Source organism: Nuphar pumila, chromosome 9, assembly GCF_984573655.1.
Source record: "Nuphar pumila chromosome 9, dmNupPumi1.hap1.1, whole genome shotgun sequence".
Taxonomy (NCBI): Eukaryota; Viridiplantae; Streptophyta; class Magnoliopsida; order Nymphaeales; family Nymphaeaceae; genus Nuphar; species Nuphar pumila.
In genome coordinates this window covers 67,509,109-67,533,771 of record NC_143257.1, presented here as the reverse complement: position 1 = coordinate 67,533,771, position 24,663 = coordinate 67,509,109, and the positions used below count along the sequence as shown (strand labels likewise).

The window sequence follows — 24,663 nt, the reverse complement described above, 5'->3', positions numbered from 1 at the left end:
GAAGGGTCAGACTCCCCTGTCTGCGTAAGAAGCATTATATTTATATGTGGTGCTCAGTGTCCTGTGTACAATTATGTGCAACAACTACAGATATAACCAACATGGAAATTTATATCATTTTAAGAAAATGATTATGCTTTCTAATTCATGATACAGTGCAAAAGATAACTGAACTAAAGATACATTTATTCACATTAGCATAAGTTGTAGATTCTACAAATCATATCAACAGTTCACGATTCTTCAAGCATAAGTATTTTATTTAACTTAAATTATTTAATGTTTATCTTACTCTTACCCTGTGGGTACGCACAGGCATAGACCTCGTAGCGGACCGAGACCATACGGGTGTCTGTTAATTAATAACCCGTATGACTAGCCGTACGGATATCCAAAGGGGACGGTCCGTGACCGAGAGAGAACTCCCCAGTGGCTAGAACAAGAATTAGGATGCACCCTGTACTTCTGCAGAAGACTTGGATCTACCACCTAGGACATACTGGTAGTCGTGGTCCCCTAACTTCGTGGACTGGGGACCTGGTGAGACGCATAGCTCTCACAAAAACAAGAATGTCCACGAAGCTTGTACCACCTACCCTCTCTAAGGTAGACCATGGGTCCAGTAACATACACCATCTTTCAGGTGTACCCAGAGCCCGGAGAATCCGGTAACATATACCGTCTTTCAGGTATACCCAGAGTCTCAAAGGTTTTATATTTTCATTTTACATTTTCTTTATAACCAAGTGCGAGCTATCGCACTATGAGGGGTCCGGTAACATATACCTTCTTTCAGGTATACCCAGAGCCTCATAAATCTCATATTTGATTTCTCAATTATTTTCCTGTGCGAGTCATCGCACCATAGAGGATTCCCAAAATCCCGAACCCGACATTGGGTTCGCACACAAGGTATGCATGTGAGTTAGGGTGCCCTAAGCACCATCAAGGTAGCAATTTTTTTTTCTTCACGGCTCGATTCAGAGCCCATATTTAAGCATTTGTTTTCTGAACTATGGCATACGCATTCGTACCCATTAACCATGCCATCCATGTGAAGCAAAACATTATATATATATATATATATATATATATATATATATATATATATATTTATTTATTTATTTATATATATATTTAGGCAAGCTCATAGTGAAAATTACCTGGACTTCACTCAACACGTTGGCTGTCATAAGTCTAATTAGTGCTGGAATGGGGTCCAAACCCAGTGGCAAATTGGATTTAGTTGTAGCATGTTGTCTTTTTTTTTTATATATATACTGGTTATGGTAACCATCTTACAGCTCTGCAGCACACTTAAGTCAGTGTTCTGTTATTAGGAGCAATGTGTCCCAGTTCTGGTCATCCCTCAATACCTAAAAAAAAAACACCACCAACAGCCTTCGTATCTTAGGTCGATGAGAGGCATACTGTTCATGGCAAGCACTGAACCGACTAGACCAACCCACTCTCAACAGCTCAATAGGCCAAAGAGGGTCTGTATTATTCTAGTTCAGGTCACATTACATCAAAAATCAAAATATAACACCTATATATATATGTACTTTTAATATGCAAACCTTGATGAAATAAAATATATATATGAGCAACCCAATCCTGCATTATGATTAAGTCTGTTTCAAAAAGTCTGTATCTACAGGGACATTCATAAGTGTGTTATACACTATTGAACTATGGGTGTTGGTTATATATTGCAAAGGTTCATAGTTCATTAAGCAATAACCCAACCAAAATTATCAGACCTAACATCATAACAACAAGAAATCAGGTGTTAAGTCAAACCATACACTTTCTAAATATTAGTCCCAGCCAAGACATGTGTTAATAATGTGTGTATGCCTATCCTTGTTTTTGTTATTTAGCCCCTTTTGAGTAGTCTGTGTATCATAGTGATGCCCATGCATGTGCTAACACAGTATAGTCTGTAACTCTCCTATAAGAAATGCAATTAAGAGGAAATAGGACCCAAAAATTTTTAAGATCCTAAGTGTTGCCATAAGGGTAGATTCAGCATGCATAACAACACTGATAATACTAAAATAACGTAGACAACATATAATTGAATCTGTCAATTGGTCCAGCCACTATATATCAATGATTACAAAATAAACAACTTCATATATTCATCATCATTTTTTTTTTGTATACTATTTAGTCATACATAACCAGTTCAACTCAACAATTAACGTCATGTTAACAATTACAAGTAATTTACTGGTTTGATATGTATGCAGGTTAACAGTTTTGTTTTATGCATCCGACCATTGTGTGCCACTATTCTCTGCCCCTACAAATCAAATGCCCGACCATCGTATATGATACTTAGCATAAAAAATATTGTTACGAAATAGTTATGGACCTATGCTGTGCATCCAAACCCCATTATAATTTAGTCCTTCCATTCTGTGTGAAAAGCCACAGCCAAAAAGGACCATACCAACGTGATGATGGTCAGTGCCTCCGCTCCCTTTTTTTTTTTTATATTGGGGACAGACCATCAGCGCCCAACTGGGCCTCCTGCTACCAACCATCTTCCTGGCTGTTAGTGTTGCCAAGACCTACATTAGCCTCACTGTACATATCCATGTGCAGGGCATCGATCATAAATATGTGGAGTAAAATCCCCATTATTCAGTTCTATCACAATGGAGGGTCCAAAGCTTATATTTGAAACCCTTGTGATGGTGGACTCACCACCCATGCTGGTAATGCCATGATGGGGCGTTAACCATTGTTGGGATCACAGGACCATGATCAACCACACACAAATAACATGCCACTTACCTGTTCGAAGCTTCAACTGGCAAAAATGTTGGTTTCTTCTTCCCGTTGGAGCCGCACACCACTTCCGTGATGGAGTCCACACGATTAGCAGGGAAGGTCGACACGTCCAGCTACAATGGCCGACCACCACGGTGGAAGAGAAGGACGGATGGGCCAAAAATGTTAAGAGAGAGAGAGAGAGAGAACTGTTCAGCCGTTTTCTCCTTTCACCCCCATTTAGCTTACTTCCCTACTTAGGGAAATTTTTAATTTTTTTCAAAAACCTAATCTCCAGCTCACCTTTTTAGTGGGTGTTTGGAGTTTCCAATACTACCCCTCCCTCTTATTAGCAAAGTTATTCAAACTTCCATTTTTTTTTCTTTTAGTGGTACCCTCCCCCATTTGGTGGGATTTTTTTCTTGTTTCTTGAAAAAAAGAGGAGCCAAAACCACTCCAACACGTTTTTGGTGGGAGGTGGTTATGAGGTAGAGTTTTTTTTTTTCTTTTATTTATAGAAATCGTCACTTTCCTTTGCAAAAAGAAAAATCCGTGCACAAGGGGTTTTGAACCGGGATCATCAACCTACAGGGTAACGAGCCCCACCACTTGTGCTACACTATTTTTCGTTGCAAAGTGTGTGAATTAAAGTGTATTTAACTCTTTTAGTCTTGTTCCGGATTTTATGAAAAAAACAATGTTTTTCATTTCCACGTGGGCACTCCGGGGTTTTGAACTTAGGTTGTAACTCCCCACAACCGTGCATCCTACCACTACACCACACCATCACTTGGTGTTTACATTTGCAAGAAAATTTTATTTATGTCATATTTGGACGTTTTTCCTTGTTGATGGATTTCTTCCATTTTCAGGTGGATTTTTCACCCGTTGGTTCTAAACTTGCCCTCTCTTCCCTTAAATGTGTTTCGGATCTCACACTATTATCCCGAAACCATTTAAATTATCACTGGGTCCCATGAACCGGGTCGGATTATCGGATCTTGCCAAGATCCGGATCCAAATACCACCTTTGAGAGTTTGTTACAGGTTTCGTTCTAGAAACCACAAGTCATAAAAAAAATGGTACTGCCTAACTTAAAATCTTACTATTTCACATAACTGCTCCCTTTTATTCATTTAGAATTTCATAAATTTCACGGATTTTACATCCTTCCCCTCTAAAAAGAAATTTTGTCCGCGAAATTTGTAATACATATCAATCAAACAATTGTGGGTATTTGTCCTTCATTGCTGCTTCCGGTTCCCACGTGCATTCTTCTAAGCCATGATGTCTCCATCTCACTTTGACTAATGGGATGACCTTATTTCGTATCATCCGCTCACTGCGATCTACGATTTCAATCGGTCTCTCTTCTACGGTCAGATTTTCTTGCACACTGATGTCCTCAAACTGAATCACGTGTGATGGATCTTGAATGTATTTTCTCAACATCGATACGTGAAATACATTATGAATCTTGGCAAGTTGAGATGGTATCTCAACTCAATAAGCCGTTTCACCGATCCGCTCTAATATCGGGAAAGGTCCGACGTATCTAGGACTCAACTTTCCCTTCTTTCCGAATCTGAAAACGTTCTTGGTCGGCGATACCTTGACAAACACTGCATCTCCCACTTCGAAACTATGCTCTCTACGTCTCTGATCCGCATAAATTTTCTGTCGACTCTGTGCTGCTCTAAGTCGATCTCGTATCTTCTGTATTTGTTCAGTGTAATGTTGAAGTACCATTGGCGACTCAACTATTCTTTCGCCAACTTCATCTCAATATACTGGTGACCTACAAGGCCGCCCATACAGTGCTTCGAAGGGCGCCATGCCAATACTCGCATGGTAGCTATTATTGTAAGCGAATTCTGCTAGTACAACGTGAGTGTCCCATTCGCCTTTCCAATCCAACATACAAGCACGAAGCATGTCTTCCAGTGTTTGTATGGTCCTTTCTGACTGTCCGTCGGTTTGTGGATGAAAGGCAGTGCTGAACTTCAACTTAGTCCCCAATGCCTTTTGTAACTGCCCCCACAGTCGTGAGGTAAACCGAGGGTCTCTATCAGAAATAATCGAGACTGGCACCCCATGTAGTCGCACTATCTTCTGGATATACAGATCAGTCAGGCTCTCCAGTGACTGACCCTTTCTCATTGGTAGGAAGTGTGCTGACTTAGTAAGTCGGTCAACCACTACCCAAATAGAGTCATGGTTCTTTCGGGTTCGTGGTAACCCCATCACGAAATCCATCGTGATATGTTCCCATTTCCATTGAGGAATTTCCATCAGCTGCATCGTTCCTCCTGGCCTTTGATGCTCGATTTTGATTTGTTGACATGTCAAGCACTTTGCGACGTATCTAGAATGATAGCAAAAATTAGCATAATTCCGATCTTATATCATAGAAAGAACAACCTAACTAGAACACATAAAATTTTCTCGTGAATTGGTTACCTTGCAACATCACGCTTCATACCATTCCACCAGTACCTGTATTGAAGATCTTTGAACATCATGGTACTGCCCGGGTGAATGGTATACTTGCTCTTATGTGCCTCTGCTAATAATTCTTCTCTGGTCTCTGGATCACTCGGTACCCATAGTCGATCCTTAAACCATATACTTCCATCCTCCTTGCGCTGGAAAGCCGTGTCTTCTTGCAATGTCAATGCCTTCATCTTCTCGTACTGCGAGTCTTCTTTTTGCTTAATCATGATCCGCTCTTGCAGTTCCGATCGTACCGTCAAGCTAGACAGCCTAAGTATGCCTTGATCGTCGGAGAAAGGTCTCCATTCTATGAACTCAGAAATCATCTTCCATTCAAGACTTACCAGGTTAGAAAGATTTCCCCCAGCCTTACAACTAAGGGCATCAGCAACAACATTTGCTTTCCCTGGATGGTACGAGATTGTAAATTCGTAGTCCTTGATGAACTCAAGCCACCTTCTTTGTCGCATATTAAGTTCCTTCTGAGAAAACAGATACTTCAAGCTCTTGTGATCAGTGAAGACTTCGAACTGCTCCCCATATAAATAATGTCTCCAAACCTTCAAAGCAAAAACCACGGCCGCCAACTCCAGGTCGTGAGTGGGGTAATTCCTCTCATGAATCTTCAGTTGTCGTGATGCATAGGCAATGACTTTGCCATGCTGCATCAGTACACACCCCAGTCCAGTACCAGAAGCGTCAGTGTATACCACGAATCCTCCGCTTCCAGACGGTAAGGCTAACACTGGAGCTGTGGTAAGTTTAGCTTTAAGAGTTTGAAAGCTTTCTTCACTTTTCTCATTCCATTCAAACTTTACCCCTTTTCGTAGAAGTTTGGTCATTGGCATAGCGATTCGGGAGAAGTCTTGGATAAATCGCCTATAGTAGCCAGCTAATCCTAGAAAGCTTCGGATTTCGCTGACATTCTTTGGTTGTGACCAATTCATCATAGCTTCAACTTTGGCAGGATCTACTGAAACTCCATCTTTCGAGATCACATGTCCAAGGAACATGACTTCTTCAAGCCAGAATTCGCATTTCGAGAACTTGGCATATAACCGATGTGTCCGGAGGGTTTCTAAGACAATTTTCAAATGTTCTTTGTGTTCCTTCGCATTTTCTGAATATATCAATATATCATCAATGAAGATGATGACAAAGGAGTCTAAGTATGGCCTGAATACCCGATTCATCAGGTCCATGAATGCCGCTGGGGCATTAGTGAGTCCAAATGGCATTACCACAAACTCAAAATGCCCATATCTGGTTCGAAACGCAAATTTTGGGATATCTTCATCTTTTATTCTCAACTGGTGATAACCTGACCTCAAATCAATCTTAGAAAAGACTTTTGCTCTTTTCAGTTGATCAAATAGATCCTCAATACGGGGTAGAGGATATTTGTTCTTCACAGTTGCTTGGTTCAGCATTCTATAGTCTATGCATAGTCTCATAGACCCGTCCTTCTTTTTCACGAACAGGACCGGTGCTCCCCATGGAGACGTGCTTGGTCGTACAAAACCACGCTCCATCAGTTCTTGCAACTGCTTCTTCAGTTCTTCCAACTCTGCCAGTGCCATCCAATAAGGTGCTCTTGATATTGGCTTTGTACCTGGCATCAGTTCAATCCCAAACTCGACTTCCCGCTGAGGAGGAAGTCCAAGAAGTTCTTCTGGGAATACATCAGCAAAATCGCGGACGATTTCCAGCTCTTCAATCGGAGTCAGCTTTCCTTCTCCTCCGATCATACTGACTAAGAAAGCCATATCTCCCCGACGGAGATACTTTTGGGCCTTGAGGGTCGAAACAACCTTTTTTTGAATACCTGGTCTTGCTAGACGAAATACAACCTCTGGCATGTTAGGTCGAGACAGAACAACCTTTCCTTCTCTACAGAGAATCCTGGAGTAATGTTCAAACAGCCAGTTCATACCTAATATGACATCATACTCGGTCATATCGAGTAATACTAAATTAGCAGGTAGGTTGTGATTCCCTAATATGATCTCTACTTCTGGCATATAGTTCACACAGATTTCATTAAGCCCTATGGGGTTGTATACCACTAATTCATGGTTTAATGATTCAGTGGGATTACTAAGTTGTTTTTCAAAATTTACAGATATAAAGGAATGTGAAGCTCGACAATCAAATAAGACAAGGGCAGCTTGGCCCGAAACAAGCACGGTACCTTGCATAAGGTTCCCCGTTTCCAGTTGGTCAGCTGTGGTGGCATACACGCGTCCTGCTACGCGTTGTGGAGCCGCCTGAGGCTGTGGTGGCGGTGCACGGTGTTGTTGAGGTTGTTGTCCTCCAATACCATGTCGTGCATCATCGGCTTGCTTCTTCCGACACTCCTTGATATAGTGTCCCATTTTTCCATAGTAAAGACACCCTCCTGTCTCACGGGGACATTGTTGTCCGGGATGAAAACGATTGCACTTCTGGCACCTTTGATTCTATCCTGGTCTGGGTTTGGTGCCATTCTCGTGTCGTGGCTTCTTGTTCTGAGGGTGGAATCGCCTCCCACCAAACTTCTTCTTGAATTCAGGTTTTTGAACCCCGATTTTATTCTTCTGCGACCTTTGTCCCTCCTTCCAGTCGTCATCTAGGAGAGTCGCCACCTGTGTGTCCGGGACAGACAGGAACAATCCATTACAATCTAAGGGTTAATGGTACCTTATAAACTTTTATGTAACTTATGACACGGAGAGAAATGATCTTTTACCTGAATAGCCTCCTCTAGGTTCTTGGGCCCTCGAGTGTATAGACGGTTCCTCAGGCCCATCTTCAAGCCTCGAGCAAACTTCATTGCCCGATCCTCGTCCGATGTGTACACGTTCGGACAATATCGTTCCAAACTGTGGAACTTAGTGATGTAGTCTGCTAGGGACATCGCACCCTGTTGCAGGTCCAAGAACTTCTGCATCTTCTTTGCCCTCTCGTGCTTAGGAAAATAGGTGGCATTGAAGACTTCTACAAATTCAGTCCAGAATACTGGGCCGTCTTGGAACTTGATTGCCCTGGTGGTTTCCCACCACTTTTCAGCATGATCCTTGAGACGATAAGTCCTAAAGTCCACCCGACGCTCCTCGGGCACCTCCAGTACACGGAAGATACGTTCGATCTCTCGTATCCAACTCTCAGCAGCTTCTGGATCCGTCTTTCCGGAGAAAGCAGGATGATCCATGTCTATGAATTTCTTGTAGGACATAGTCCCACCGTTTGTACTCTTCTCGTGGGCAACCTGATGTAAATTATTGCCCATTTGCTGCATTGCTGAAGCCTGTTGACCAACCACCTCGGCCAGGTTGTGCAATGTCTCCATTATGTCATTGCAACGATTTGACCACGTCATCTATGTGGACAAATCATTAAATAAAGAAAGAAAAAAAAATGAATTTGTCACCATCCTCTATTTATAATTTCATAGAAACACAATATACAATTTTACTAATTTACTCCTAAGATATTAAAATCACATTATACCCTACTTACAATGTCATCGCGGTCGCTGGAAGAGCCAAGATCTCATGTTTTTCAGTCCCGCTCTGATACCAAAGCTGTAACGCCCCAATTGTTTATAGTAAAAATTTTGGAGAATTTTTTTTTTTTTTTTTGAAATAGCGGAAGTGCGAAAAACACAAGTCGGGTGCATTACAGGGTAAAACAGAGAAGTACTAAACATACCATTCATTAATTGAAACATTAATGTCATTAATTACATCCCATAATAGAAATGTAAATCTACTAATCATAGTTCGAACAGTAAACACTGAAAAACTGAGATCTCTTGACTACTTCCATACGCGACGCCCACGATACTCCGATTTAGTTGCTTCCTGAAAAATATTTAAAGCAGAAGGGTCAGACTCCCCTGTCTGCGTAAGAAGCATTATATTTATATATGGTGCTCAGTGTCCTGTGTACAATTATGTGCAACAACTACAGATATAACCAACATGGAAATTTATATCATTTTAAGAAAATGATTATGCTTTCTAATTCATGATACAGTGCAAAAGATAACTGAACTAAAGATACATTTATTCACATTAGCATAAGTTGTAGATTCTACAAATCATATCAACAGTTCACGATTCTTCAAGCATAAGTATTTTATTTAACTTAAATTATTTAATGTTTATCTTACTCTTACCCTATGGGTATGCACAGGCATAGACCTCGTAGCGGACCGAGACCATACGGGTGTCTGTTAATTAATAACCCGTATGACTAGCCGTACGGATATCCAAAGGGGACGGTCCGTGACCGAGAGAGAACTCCCCAGTGGCTAGAACAAGAATTAGGATGCACCCTGTACTTCTGCAGAAGACTTGGATCTACCACCTAGGACATACTGGTAGTCCTGGTCCCCTAACTTCGTGGATTGGGGACCTGGTGAGACGCATAGCTCTCACGAAAACAAGAATGTCCACGAAGCTTGTACCACCTACCCTCTCTAAGGTAGACCATGGGTCCAGTAACATACACCATCTTTCAGGTGTACCCAGAGCCCGGAGAATCCGGTAACATATATCGTCTTTCAGGTATACCCAGAGTCTCAAAGGTTTTATATTTTCATTTTACATTTTCTTTATAACCAAGTGCGAGCTATCGCACTATGAGGGGTCCGGTAACATATACCTTCTTTCAGGTATACCCAGAGCCTCATAAATCTCATATTTGATTTCTCAATTATTTTCCTGTGCGAGTCATCGCACCATAGAGGATTCCCAAAATCCCGAACCCGACATCGGGTTCGCACACAAGGTATGCATGTGAGTTAGGGTGCCCTAAGCACCATCAAGGTAGCAATTTTTTTTTCTTCACGGCTCGATTCAGAGCCCATATTTAAGCATTTGTTTTCTGAACTATGGCATACGCATTCGTACCCATTAACCATGCCATCCATGTGAAGCAAAACATTATATATATATATATATATATGTATATATATATATATATATATATATATATATATATATATATATATATACATATATATATATATATATATATATATAGGCAAGCTCATAGTGAAAATCACTTGGCCTTCACTCAACACGTTGGCTGTCATAAGTCTAATTAGTGCTGGAATGGGGTCCAAACCCAGTGGCAAATTGGATTTAGTTGTAGCATGTTGTCTTTTTTTTTTTATATATATAACTGGTTATGGTAACCATCTTACAGCTCTGCAGCACACTTAAGTCAGTGTTCTGTTATTAGGAGCAATGTGTCCCAGTTCTAGTCGTCCCTCAATACCTAAAAAAAAAAAAACACCACCAACAGCCTTCGTATCTTAGGTCGATGAGAGGCATACTGTTCGTGGCTAGCACTGAACCGACTAGACCAACCCACTCTCAACAGCTCAATAGGCCAGAGAGGGTCTGTATTATTCTAGTTCAGGTCACATTACATCAAAAATCAAAATATAACACCTATATATATATGTACTTTTAATATGCAAAACTTGATGAAATAAAATATATATATGAGCAACCCAATCCTGCATTATGATTAAGTCTGTTTCAAAAAGTCTGTATCTACAGGGACATTCATAAGTGTGTTATACACTATTGAACTATGGGTGTTGGTTATATATTGCAAAGGTTCATAGTTCATTAAGCAATAACCCAACCAAAATTATCAGACCTAACGTCATAACAACAAGAAATCAGGTGTTAAGTCAAACCATACACTTTCTAAATATTAGTCCCAGCCAAGACATGTGTTAATAATGTGTGTATGCCTATCCTTGTTTTTGTTATTTAGCCCCTTTTGAGTAGTCTGTGTATCATAGTGATGCCCATGCATGTGCTAACACAGTATAGTCTGTAACTCTCCTATAAGAAATGCAATTAAGAGGAAATAGGACCCAAAAATTTTTAAGATCCTAAGTGCTGCCATAAGGGTAGATTCAGCATGCATAACAACACTGATAATACTAAAATAACGTAGACAACATATAATTGAATCTGTCAATTGGTCCAGCCACTATATATCAATGATTACAAAATAAACAACTTCATATATTCATCATCATTTTTTTTTTGTATACTATTTAGTCATACATAACCAGTTCAACTCAACAATTAACGTCATGTTAACAATTACAAGTAATTTACTGGTTTGATATGTATGCAGGTTAACAGTTTTGTTTTATGCATCCGACCATTGTGTGCCACTATTCTCTGCCCCTACGAATCAAATGCCCGACCATCGTATATGATACTTAGCATAAAAAATATTGTTACGAAATAGTTATGGACCTATGTTGTGCATCCAAACCCCATTATAATTCAGTCCTTCCATTCTGTGTGAAAAGCCACAGCCAAAAAGGACCATACCAACGTGATGATGGTCAGTGCCTCCGCCCCCTTTTTTTTTTTTATATATTGGGGACAGACCACCAGCGCCCAACTGGGCCTCCTGCTACCAACCATCTTCCTGGCCGTTGGTGTTGCCAAGACCTACATTAGCCGCACTGTACATATCCATGTGCAGGGCATCAATCATAAATATGTGGAGTAAAATCCCCATTATTCAGTTCTATCACAATGGAGGGTCCAAAGCTTATATTTGAAACCCTTGTGATGGTGGACTCACCACCCATGCTGGTAATGCCATGATGGGGCGTTAACCATTGTTGGGATCACAGGACCATGATCAACCACACACAAATAACATGCCACTTACCTGTTCGAAGCTTCAACTGGCAAAAATGTTGGTTTCTTCTTCCCGTTGGAGCCGCACACCACTTCCGTGATGGAGTCCACACGATCAGCAGGGAAGGTCGACACGTCCAGCTACAATGGCCGACCACCACGGTGGAAGAGAAGGACGGATGGGCCAAAAACGTTAAGAGAGAGAGAGAGAGAGAGAGAGAGAGAGAACAGTTCAGCCGTTTTCTCCTTTCACCCCCATTTAGCTTACTTCCCTACTTAATGAAATTTTTAATTTTTTTCAAAAACCTAATCTCCAGCCCACCTTTTTAGTGGGTGTTTGGAGTTTCCAATACTACCCCTCCTTCTTATTAGCAAAGTTATTCAAACTTCCATTTTTTTTTCTTTTAGTGGTACCCTCCCCCATTTGGTGGGATTTTTTTCTTGTTTCTTGAAAAAAAGAGGAGCCAAAACCACTCCAACACGTTTTTGGTGGGAGGTGGTTATGAGGTAGAGTTTTTTTTTTTTTCTTTTATTTATAGAAATCGTCACTTTCCTGTGCAAAAACAAAAATCCGTGCACAAGGGGTTTTGAACCGGGATCATCAACCTACAGGGTAACGAGCCCCACCACTTGTGCTACACTATTTTTCGTTGCAAAGTGTGTGAATTAAAGTGTATTTAACTCTTTTAGTCTTGTTCCGGATTTTATGAAAAAAACAATGTTTTTCATTTCTACGTGGGCACTCCGGGGTTTTGAACTTAGGTTGTAACTCCCCACAACCGTGCATCCTACCACTACACCACACCATCACTTGGTGTTTACATTTGCAAGAAAATTTTATTTATGTCATATTTGGACGTTTTTCCTTGTTGATGGATTTCTTCCATTTTCAGGTGGATTTTTCACCCATTGGTTCTAAACTTGCCCTCTCTTACCTTAAATGTGTTTCGGATCTCACACTATTATCCCGAAACCATTTAAATTATCACTGGGTCCCATGAACCGGGTCGGATTATCGGATCTTGCCAAGATCCGGATCCAAATACCACCTTTGAGAGTTTGTTACAGGTTTCGTTCTAGAAACCACAAGTCATAAAAAAAATGGTACTGCCTAACTTAAAATCTTACTATTTCACATAACTGCTCCCCTTTATTCATTTAGAATTTCATAAATTTCACGGATTTTACATCCTTCCCCTCTAAAAAGAAATTTTGTCTGCGAAATTTGTAATACATATCAATCAAACAATTGTGGGTATTTGTCCTTCATTGCTGCTTCCGGTTCCCACGTGCATTCTTCTAAGCCATGATGTCTCCATCTCACTTTGACTAATGGGATGACCTTATTTCGTATCACCCGCTCACTGCGATCTACGATTTCAATCGGTCTCTCTTCTACGGTCAGATTTTCTTGCACACTGATGTCCTCAAACTGAATCACGTGTGATGGATCTTGAATGTATTTTCTCAACATCGATACGTGAAATACATTATGAATCTTGGCAAGTTGAGATGGTATCTCAACTCGATAAGCCGTTTCACCGATCCGCTCTAATATCGGGAAAGGTCCGACGTATCTAGGACTCAACTTTCCCTTCTTTCCGAATCTGAAAACGTTCTTGGTCGGCGATACCTTGACAAACACTGCATCTCCCACTTCGAAACTATGCTCTCTACGTCTCTGATCCGCATAAATTTTCTGTCGACTCTGTGCTGCTCTAAGTCGATCTCGTATCTTCTGTATTTGCTCAGTGTAATGTTGAAGTACCATTGGCGACTCAACTATTCTTTCGCCAACTTCATCCCAATATACTGGTGACCTACAAGGCCGCCCATACAGTGCTTCGAAGGGCGCCATGCCAATACTCGCATGGTAGCTATTATTGTAAGCGAATTCTGCTAGTACAACGTGAGTGTCCCATTCGCCTTTCCAATCCAACATACAAGCACGAAGCATGTCTTCCAGTGTTTGTATGGTCCTTTCTGACTGTCCGTCGGTTTGTGGATGAAAGGCAGTGCTGAACTTCAACTTAGTCCCCAATGCCTTTTGTAACTGCCCCCACAGTCGTGAGGTAAACCGAGGGTCTCTATCAGAAATAATCGAGACTGGCACCCCATGTAGTCGCACTATCTCCTGGATATACAGATCAGTCAGGCTCTCCAGTGACTGACCCTTTCTCATTGGTAGGAAGTGTGCTGACTTAGTAAGTCGGTCAACCACTACCCAAATAGAGTCATGGTTCTTTCGGGTTCGTGGTAACCCCATCACGAAATCCATCGTGATATGTTTCCATTTCCATTGAGGAATTTCCATCAGCTGCATCGTTCCTCCTGGCCTTTGATGCTCGATTTTGATTTGTTGACATGTCAAGCACTTTGCGACGTATCTAGAATGATAGCAAAAATTAGCATAATTCCGATCTTATATCATAGAAAGAACAACCTAACTAGAACACATAAAATTTTCTCGTGAATTGGTTACCTTGCAACATCACGCTTCATACCATTCCACCAGTACCTGTATTGAAGATCTTTGAACATCATGGTACTGCCCGGGTGAATGGTATACTTGCTCTTATGTGCCTCTGCTAATAATTCTTCTCTGGTCTCTGGATCACTCGGTACCCATAGTCGATCCTTAAACCATATACTTCCATCCTCCTTGCGCTGGAAAGCCGTGTCTTCTTGCAATGTCAATGCCTTCATCTTCTCGTACTGCGAGTCTTCTTTTTGCTTAATCATGATCCGCTCTTGCAGTTCCGATCGTACCGTCAAGCTAGACAGCCTAAGTATGCCTTGATCGTCGGAGAAAGGTCTCCATTCTATGAACTCAGAAATCATCTTCCATTCAAGACTTACCAGGTTAGAAAGATTTCCCCCAGCCTTACAACTAAGGGCATCAGCAACAACATTTGCTTTCCCTGGATGGTACGAGATTGTAAATTCGTAGTCCTTGATGAACTCAAGCCACCTTCTTTGTCGCATATTAAGTTCCTTCTGAGAAAACAGATACTTCAAGCTCTTGTGATCAGTGAAGACTTCGAACTGCTCCCCATATAAATAATGTCTCCAAACCTTCAAAGCAAAAACCACGGCCGCCAACTCCAGGTCGTGAGTGGGGTAATTCCTCTCATGAATCTTCAGTTGTCGTGATGCATAGGCAATGACTTTGCCATGCTGCATCAGTACACACCCCAGTCCAGTACCAGAAGCGTCAGTGTATACCACGAATCCTCCGCTTCCAGACGGTAAGGCTAACACTGGAGCTGTGGTAAGTTTAGCTTTAAGAGTTTGAAAGCTTTCTTCACTTTTCTCATTCCATTCAAACTTTACCCCTTTTCGTAGAAGTTTGGTCATTGGCATAGCGATTCGGGAGAAGTCTTGGATAAATCGCCTATAGTAGCCAGCTAATCCTAGAAAGCTTCGGATTTCGCTGACATTCTTTGGTTGTGACCAATTCATCATAGCTTCAACTTTGGCAGAATCTACTGAAACTCCATCTTTCGAGATCACATGTCCAAGGAACATGACTTCTTCAAGCCAGAATTCGCATTTCGAGAACTTGGCATATAACCGATGTGTCCGGAGGGTTTCTAAGACAATTTTCAAATGTTCTTTGTGTTCCTTCGCATTTTCTGAATATATCAATATATCATCAATGAAGATGATGACAAAGGAGTCTAAGTATGGCCTGAATACCCGATTCATCAGGTCCATGAATGCCGCTGGGGCATTAGTGAGTCCAAATGGCATTACCACAAACTCAAAATGCCCATATCTGGTTCGAAACGCAAATTTTGGGATATCTTCATCTTTTATTCTCAACTGGTGATAACCTGACCTCAAATCAATCTTAGAAAAGACTTTTGCTCTTTTCAGTTGATCAAATAGATCCTCAATACGGGGTAGAGGATATTTGTTCTTCACAGTTGCTTGGTTCAGCATTCTATAGTCTATGCATAGTCTCATAGACCCGTCCTTCTTTTTCACGAACAGGACCGGTGCTCCCCATGGAGACGTGCTTGGTCGTACAAAACCACGCTCCATCAGTTCTTGCAACTGCTTCTTCAGTTCTTCCAACTCTGCCAGTGCCATCCAATAAGGTGCTCTTGATATTGGCTTTGTACCTGGCATCAGTTCAATCCCAAACTCGACTTCCCGCTGAGGAGGAAGTCCAAGAAGTTCTTCTGGGAATACATCAGCAAAATCGCGGACGATTTCCAGCTCTTCAATCGGAGTCAGCTTTCCTTCTCCTCCGATCATACTGACTAAGAAAGCCATATCTCCCCGACGGAGATACTTTTGGGCCTTGAGGGTCGAAACAACCTTTTTTTGAATACCTGGTCTTGCTAGACGAAATACAACCTCTGGCATGTTAGGTCGAGACAGAACAACCTTTCCTTCTCTACAGAGAATCCTGGAGTAATGTTCAAACAGCCAGTTCATACCTAATATGACATCATACTCGGTCATATCGAGTAATACTAAATTAGCAGGTAGGTTGTGATTCCCTAATATGATCTCTACTTCTGGCATATAGTTCACACAGATTTCATTAAGCCCTATGGGGTTGTATACCACTAATTCATGGTTTAATGATTCAGTGGGATTACTAAGTTGTTTTTCAAAATTTACAGATATAAAGGAATGTGAAGCTCGACAATCAAATAAGACAAGGGCAGCTTGGCCCGAAACAAGCACGGTACCTTGCATAAGGTTCCCCGTTTCCAGTTGGTCAGCTGTGGTGGCATACACGCGTCCTGCTACGCGTTGTGGAGCCGCCTGAGGCTGTGGTGGCGGTGCACGGTGTTGTTGAGGTTGTTGTCCTCCAATACCATGTCGTGCATCATCGGCTTGCTTCTTCCGACACTCCTTGATATAGTGTCCCATTTTTCCACAGTAAAGACACCCTCCTGTCTCACGGGGACATTGTTGTCCGGGATGAAAACGATTGCACTTCTGGCACCTTTGATTCTATCCTGGTCTGGGTTTGGTGCCATTCTCGTGTCGTGGCTTCTTGTTCTGAGGGTGGAATCGCCTCCCACCAAACTTCTTCTTGAATTCAGGTTTTTGAACCCCGATTTTATTCTTCTGCGACCTTTGTCCCTCCTTCCAGTCGTCATCTAGGAGAGTCGCCACCTGTGTGTCCGGGACAGACAGGAACAATCCATTACAATCTAAGGGTTAATGGTACCTTATAAACTTTTATGTAACTTATGACACGGAGAGAAATGATCTTTTACCTGAATAGCCTCCTCTAGGTTCTTGGGCCCTCGAGTGTATAGACGGTTCCTCAGGCCCATCTTCAAGCCTCGAGCAAACTTCATTGCCCGATCCTCGTCCGATGTGTACACGTTCGGACAATATCGTTCCAAACTGTGGAACTTAGTGATGTAGTCTGCTAGGGACATCGCACCCTGTTGCAGGTCCAAGAACTTCTGCATCTTCTTTGCCCTCTCGTGCTTAGGAAAATAGGTGGCATTGAAGACTTCTACAAATTCAGTCCAGAATACTGGGCCGTCTTGGAACTTGATTGCCCTGGTGGTTTCCCACCACTTTTCAGCATGATCCTTGAGACGATAAGTCCTAAAGTCCACCCGACGCTCCTCGGGCACCTCCAGTACACGGAAGATACGTTCGATCTCTCGTATCCAACTCTCAGCAGCTTCTGGATCCGTCTTTCCGGAGAAAGCAGGATGATCCATGTCTATGAATTTCTTGTAGGACATAGTCCCACCGTTTGTACTCTTCTCGTGGGCAACCTGATGTAAATTATTGCCCATTTGCTGCATTGCTGAAGCCTGTTGACCAACCACCTCGGCCAGGTTGTGCAATGTCTCCATTATGTCATTGCAACGATTTGACCACGTCATCTATGTGGACAAATCATTAAATAAAGAAAGAAAAAAAAATGAATTTGTCACCATCCTCTATTTATAATTTCATAGAAACACAATATACAATTTTACTAATTTACTCCTAAGATATTAAAATCACATTATACCCTACTTACAATGTCATCGCGGTCGCTGGAAGAGCCAAGATCTCATGTTTTTCAGTCCCGCTCTGATACCAAAGCTGTAACGCCCCAATTGTTTATAGTAAAAATTTTGGAGAATTTTTTTTTTTTTTTTTGAAATAGCGGAAGTGCGAAAAACACAAGTCGGGTGCATTACAGGGTAAAACAGAGAAGTACTAAACATACCATTCATTAATTGAAACATTAATGTCATTAATTACATCCCATAATAGAAATGTAAATCTACTAATCATAGTTCGAACAGTAAACACTGAAAAACTGAGATCTCTTGACTACTTCCATACGCGACGCCCACGATACTCCGATTTAGTTGCTTCCTGAAAAATATTTAAAGCAGAAGGGTCAGACTCCCCTGTCTGCGTAAGAAGCATTATATTTATATATGGTGCTCAGTGTCCTGTGTACAATTATGTGCAACAACTACAAATATAACCAACATGGAAATTTATATCATTTTAAGAAAATGATTATGCTTTCTAATTCATGATACAGTGCAAAAGATAACTGAACTAAAGATACATTTATTCACATTAGCATAAGTTGTAGATTCTACAAATCATATCAACAGTTCACGATTCTTCAAGCATAAGTATTTTATTTAACTTAAATTATTTAATGTTTATCTTACTCTTACCCTATGGGTATGCACAGGCATAGACCTCGTAGCGGACCGAGACCATACGGGTGTCTGTTAATTAATAACCCGTATGACTAGCCGTACGGATATCCAAAGGGGACGGTCCGTGACCGAGAGAGAACTCCCCAGTGGCTAGAACAAGAATTAGGATGCACCCTGTACTTCTGCAGAAGACTTGGATCTACCACCTAGGACATACTGGTAGTCCTGGTCCCCTAACTTCGTGGATTGGGGACCTGGTGAGACGCATAGCTCTCACGAAAACAAGAATGTCCACGAAGCTTGTACCACCTACCCTCTCTAAGGTAGACCATGGGTCCAGTAACATACACCATCTTTCAGGTGTACCCAGAGCCCGGAGAATCCGGTAACATATATCGTCTTTCAGGTATACCCAGAGTCTCAAAGGTTTTATATTTTCATTTTACATTTTCTTTATAACCAAGTGCGAGCTATCGCACTATGAGGGGTCCGGTAACATATACCTTCTTTCAGGTATACCCAGAGCCTCATAAATCTCATATTTGATTTCTCAATTATTTTCCTGTGCGAGTCATCGCACCATAGAGGATTCCCAAAATCCCGAACCCGACATCGGGTTCGCACACAAGGTATGCATGTGAGTTAGGGTGCCCTAAGCACCATCAAGGTAGCAATTTTTTTTTCTTCACGGCTCGATTCAGAGCCCATATTTAAGCATTTGTTTTCTGAACTATGGCATACGCATTCGTACCCATTAACCATGCCATCCATGTGAAGCAAAACATTATATATATATATATATATATATATATATATATATATATATATATATATATATATATATAGGCAAGCTCATAGTGAAAATCACTTGGCCTTCACTCAACACGTTGGCTGTCATAAGTCTAATTAGTGCTGGAATGGGGTCCAAACCCAGTGGCAAATTGGATTTAGTTGTAGCATGTTGTCTTTTTTTTTTTATATATATAACTGGTTATGGTAACCATCTTACAGCTCTGCAGCACACTTAAGTCAGTGTTCTGTTATTAGGAGCAATGTGTCCCAGTTCTAGTCGTCCCTCAATACCTAAAAAAAAAAAAACACCACCAACAGCCTTCGTATCTTAGGTCGATGAGAGGCATACTGTTCGTGGCTAGCACTGAACCGACTAGACCAACCCACTCTCAACAGCTCAATAGGCCAGAGAGGGTCTGTATTATTCTAGTTCAGGTCACATTACATCAAAAATCAAAATATAACACCTATATATATATGTACTTTTAATATGCAAAACTTGATGAAATAAAATATATATATGAGCAACCCAATCCTGCATTATGATTAAGTCTATTTCAAAAAGTCTGTATCTACAGGGACATTCATAAGTGTGTTATACACTATTGAACTATGGGTGTTGGTTATATATTGCAAAGGTTCATAGTTCATTAAGCAATAACCCAACCAAAATTATCAGACCTAAAGTCATAACAACAAGAAATCAGGTGTTAAGTCAAACCATACACTTTCTAAATATTAGTCCCAGCCAAGACATGTGTTAATAATGTGTGTATGCCTATCCTTGTTTTTGTTATTTAGCCCCTTTTGAGTAGTCTGTGTATCATAGTGATGCCCATGCATGTGCTAACACAGTATAGTCTGTAACTCTCCTATAAGAAATGCAATTAAGAGGAAATAGGACCCAAAAATTTTTAAGATCCTAAGTGCTGCCATAAGGGTAGATTCAGCATGCATAACAACACTGATAATACTAAAATAACGTAGACAACATATAATTGAATCTGTCAATTGGTCCAGCCACTATATATCAATGATTACAAAATAAACAACTTCATATATTCATCATCATTTTTTTTTGTATACTATTTAGTCATACATAACCAGTTCAACTCAACAATTAACGTCATGTTAACAATTACAAGTAATTTACTGGTTTGATATGTATGCAGGTTAACAGTTTTGTTTTATGCATCCGACCATTGTGTGCCACTATTCTCTGCCCCTACGAATCAAATGCTCGACCATCGTATATGATACTTAGCATAAAAAATATTGTTACGAAATAGTTATGGACCTATGTTGTGCATCCAAACCCCATTATAATTCAGTCCTTCCATTCTGTGTGAAAAGCCACAGCCAAAAAGGACCATACCAACGTGATGATGGTCAGTGCCTCCGCCCCCTTTTTTTTTTTATATATTGGGGACAGACCACCAGCGCCCAACTGGGCCTCCTGCTACCAACCATCTTCCTGGCCGTTGGTGTTGCCAAGACCTACATTAGCCGCACTGTACATATCCATGTGCAGGGCATCAATCATAAATATGTGGAGTAAAATCCCCATTATTCAGTTCTATCACAATGGAGGGTCCAAAGCTTATATTTGAAACCCTTGTGATGGTGGACTCACCACCCATGCTGGTAATGCCATGATGGGGCGTTAACCATTGTTGGGATCACAGGACCATGATCAACCACACACAAATAACATGCCACTTACCTGTTCGAAGCTTCAACTGGCAAAAATGTTGGTTTCTTCTTCCCGTTGGAGCCGCACACCACTTCCGTGATGGAGTGCACACGATCAGCAGGGAAGGTCGACACGTCCAGCTACAATGGCCGACCACCACGGTGGAAGAGAAGGACAGATGGGCCAAAAACGTTAAGAGAGAGAGAGAGAGAGAGAGAGAGAGAGAGAGAGAGAGAGAGAGAGAGAGAGAGAGAGAACAGTTCAGCCGTTTTCTCCTTTCACCCCCATTTAGCTTACTTCCCTACTTAGGGAAATTTTTAATTTTTTTCAAAAACCTAATCTCCAGCCCACCTTTTTAGTGGGTGTTTGGAGTTTCCAATACTACCCCTCCCTCTTATTAGCAAAGTTATTCAAACTTCCATTTTTTTTTCTTTTAGTGGTACCCTCCCCCATTTGGTGGGATTTTTTTCTTGTTTCTTGAAAAAAAGAGGAGCCAAAACCACTCCAACACGTTTTTGGTGGGAGGTGGTTATGAGGTAGAGTTTTTTTTTTTCTTTTATTTATAGAAATCGTCACTTTCCTGTGCAAAAAGAAAAATCCGTGCACAAGGGGTTTTGAACCGGGATCATCAACCTACAGGGTAACAAGCCCCACCACTTGTGCTACACTATTTTTCGTTGCAAAGTGTGTGAATTAAAGTGTATTTAACTCTTTTAGTCTTGTTCCGGATTTTATGAAAAAAACAATGTTTTTCATTTCTACGTGGGCACTCCGGGGTTTTGAACTTGGGTTGTAACTCCCCACAACCGTGCATCCTACCACTACACCACACCATCACTTGGTGTTTACATTTGCAAGAAAATTTTATTTATGTCATATTTGGACGTTTTTCCTTGTTGATGGATTTCTTCCATTTTCAGGTGGATTTTTCACCCGTTGGTTCTAAACTTGCCCTCTCTTACCTTAAATGTGTTTCAGATCTCACACTATTATCCCGAAACCATTTAAATTATCATTGGGTCCCGTGAACCGGGTCGGATTATCGGATCTTGCCAAGATCCGGATCCAAATACCACCTTTGAGAGTTTGTTACAGGTTTCGTTCTAGAAACCACAAGTCATAAAAAAATGGTACTGCCTAACTTAAAATCTTACTATTTCACATAACTGCTCCCTTTTATTCATTTAGAATTTCATAAATTTCACGGATTTTACAACCTTAATCCTAACTCTAGGGTTCAGATCATCTGATTCCAATCAAGATACGCCGATATACTCAAGCCGAAGCTCGAAGTACGTGGCATAGAAATATTCCTCCGGTTCTAAAGTAATGGCTTCCCAACATCCTTGAGCACCTACCAATATACCTCGGACTATGTCCCTTAGGTACGTGGTAGGGGGGCGCGAACCCAAATAAGTGGTCCAGTTGTGAGGCTCTCTCCCGAACTATGGTTCAGTGAGACAGCCCAGCAACGTGAAGACCGGGACAATATAGGTAAGGAGGTTTTCAAAATATGCTCAACATGCAAGAAATCAGATAGCTCTAATGCAAGTCCTAAAGAGATAGATTAAAATGAAGAGAAGCATACACTTGCATACATTGTTTTGCATTTAATCCCTAAAATTGAGGAGAGTTGTATTTCAGACCTAAGTCTAATGTGAGCATGGAATAATCTCCTCAATATGGTCCTACTAAACCATACTTAAATCCTATAGGCAATGATGTCAGCTTAGGATAGAGTCTAGGCTCCTAAGGTTTGCATGGAAATGAAACTGACATGTGTAGAATAAAAACTTAGAAAATATCAAAGCAAAGGAAAAGGCATTAAATTCGACCGGACGAAGACGGGTCCCATCACGGTCGCCAAAACTGTGATCATCGCAAAATTTTTCCTCTCTTGTGGTTTCTCTCTCTTCCTTCTCTTTCCCTTTCCAGCCTCTATTTCCTCCTTTTTGAAGGGAGAAAATATAAGACAAAAAGAAAGAGAGAAAAGAAAAGAAAGAAGAGAAGAGAAAAGAGAAATTCTTTTGCGGGGTCTCACTTGACCTTAATTTTAAAAATATTTGAAAAAAATAACTCGCCTCCGTTTTTGAAATACTTGCGGGAAAACTGGGAGACGGGATCTGCTAGTCGGTACGAGGTTCGACCGTTCCTGACGCCCTTACCAGAGGTAATCAAACCAAGGGTCGAATTCATGCCTTTTGCTTTGTTAAGAAATTATCTAAGAATTTTATTCTAACTCCAAAATGCACAAAGAATCATGCTTGTGCAAATGCAAAGATGTATGCTCTTTCGAAAATGATTTTGGAAATTTTCAAGTGTTTCTTGAATCTGATGATAGAATGAAGAAATGGTTTCTAACTTAGAACTTGAGATTTAAAGTTCTAAGTTTTTGGAATAATCAGAGTTTGAGAATAAATCTTGACTTTGAAAGGAATAATTCTGAATTTGAGATAAAAGGAAAAGAAAGGAAATTTCAAAGTCATAAATGGACTTTGAATTTAGAATTTTGAATCTGGATAAATGTATGAAAAATGGAATTGAATTCTGCCTTTGAAGCTTTGAAATCAGAAATGAAATGTCAGAAATCTAAAGGAAAATAGAGTTGATTTGGAATTTCAAGATGAAATCGGAATCCAATGTTGGGTTCTGAATAGAGTTCAAAATTGAATTTTGGGTTTAGAATCCGAAAAATAGGAATTGGTTTTGGAAAATTGAGAATGAAAGTTGATTTGAAATCTGGAATGCAGAATGGAATTTGAATTCAAAGTATGGATTCTAAGTTAGAGTTGAGATTTAAAATCAAATTCTGGATTTAGAATTCGAAGTGGGAATTGGATCTAAGATCTGAGATCCAAAGTAGAATTGGGTTCTGGATCCTAGAATGGAATTGGATCTGAAGTCTGAGATCCAAAGTAGAATTGGGTTCTGGATCCTAGAATGGATTTGGTTCTGAAGTTTTTGAGATCCAAAGTAGAAGTTGGATTCTGGATCCTAAAATGGAATTGGATCTGAAGTCTGAGATCCAAAGTAGAGTTGGGTTCTGGATCCTACAATGGATTTGGATATGAAGTCTGAGATCCAAAGTGAAGTTGGATTTTGGATCCTAAAATGGAATTGGATCTGAATTTGGAGTTTGAATTTGGAATTTAGAAAATGAAGCAAGAATTTCAAATTTAAATTGAACTTTGAAATCTGATTTGAATTGGAGTTTTTAGATATAAAATGAATTTTGAAGTCTCAAAGTTAAATTGGATTTTGAGATTGAAAATGAAATAGAATTGAAGATGAAAAGATGAATTGGATTATTCAAGGATTGAAGATTGATTGAAGAAGATATTTACATCACTTGGGGTTTTGAAAAAGGAATTTTGAAAATATGATGCAATTCTATCCTAAATGATGAATGAATTTAAAGAATTTGAATTTGAATTTGAATTTGAATTTGAATTTTTGAAATGTCATTCTGTTATCGTCGCAAAATTTTTCCCCGTCTTCCCTTTCTTGCGGAAAAGAAAAAGGAAAATGCTTTCGCGATTCAAACTTGACCGGATTTTGGAAATTGTTTTTGAAATA

At 40.5% G+C, this 24,663-nt stretch overlaps 2 protein-coding genes across 2 annotated transcripts; both read right to left on the bottom strand.

Annotated features, from left to right (window-relative positions):
• Positions 1 to 7,734: 7,734 nt before the first annotated feature.
• On the bottom strand, positions 7,735 to 8,633 carry LOC149828624 (uncharacterized). Its single transcript, XM_090017102.1, has 2 exons — positions 8,004 to 8,633; positions 7,735 to 7,899 (listed from the first exon to the last, which is right to left on the bottom strand). The coding sequence occupies exons 1-2, from the start codon at positions 8,631 to 8,633 to the stop codon at positions 7,735 to 7,737; spliced, it is 795 nt and encodes a 264-aa protein (XP_089873228.1).
• An 8,284-nt stretch (positions 8,634 to 16,917) lies between these two features.
• LOC149828623 (uncharacterized) lies at positions 16,918 to 17,816 on the bottom strand. Its single transcript, XM_090017101.1, has 2 exons — positions 17,187 to 17,816; positions 16,918 to 17,082 (listed from the first exon to the last, which is right to left on the bottom strand). The coding sequence occupies exons 1-2, from the start codon at positions 17,814 to 17,816 to the stop codon at positions 16,918 to 16,920; spliced, it is 795 nt and encodes a 264-aa protein (XP_089873227.1).
• Between the last annotated feature and the right edge of the window lie 6,847 nt (positions 17,817 to 24,663).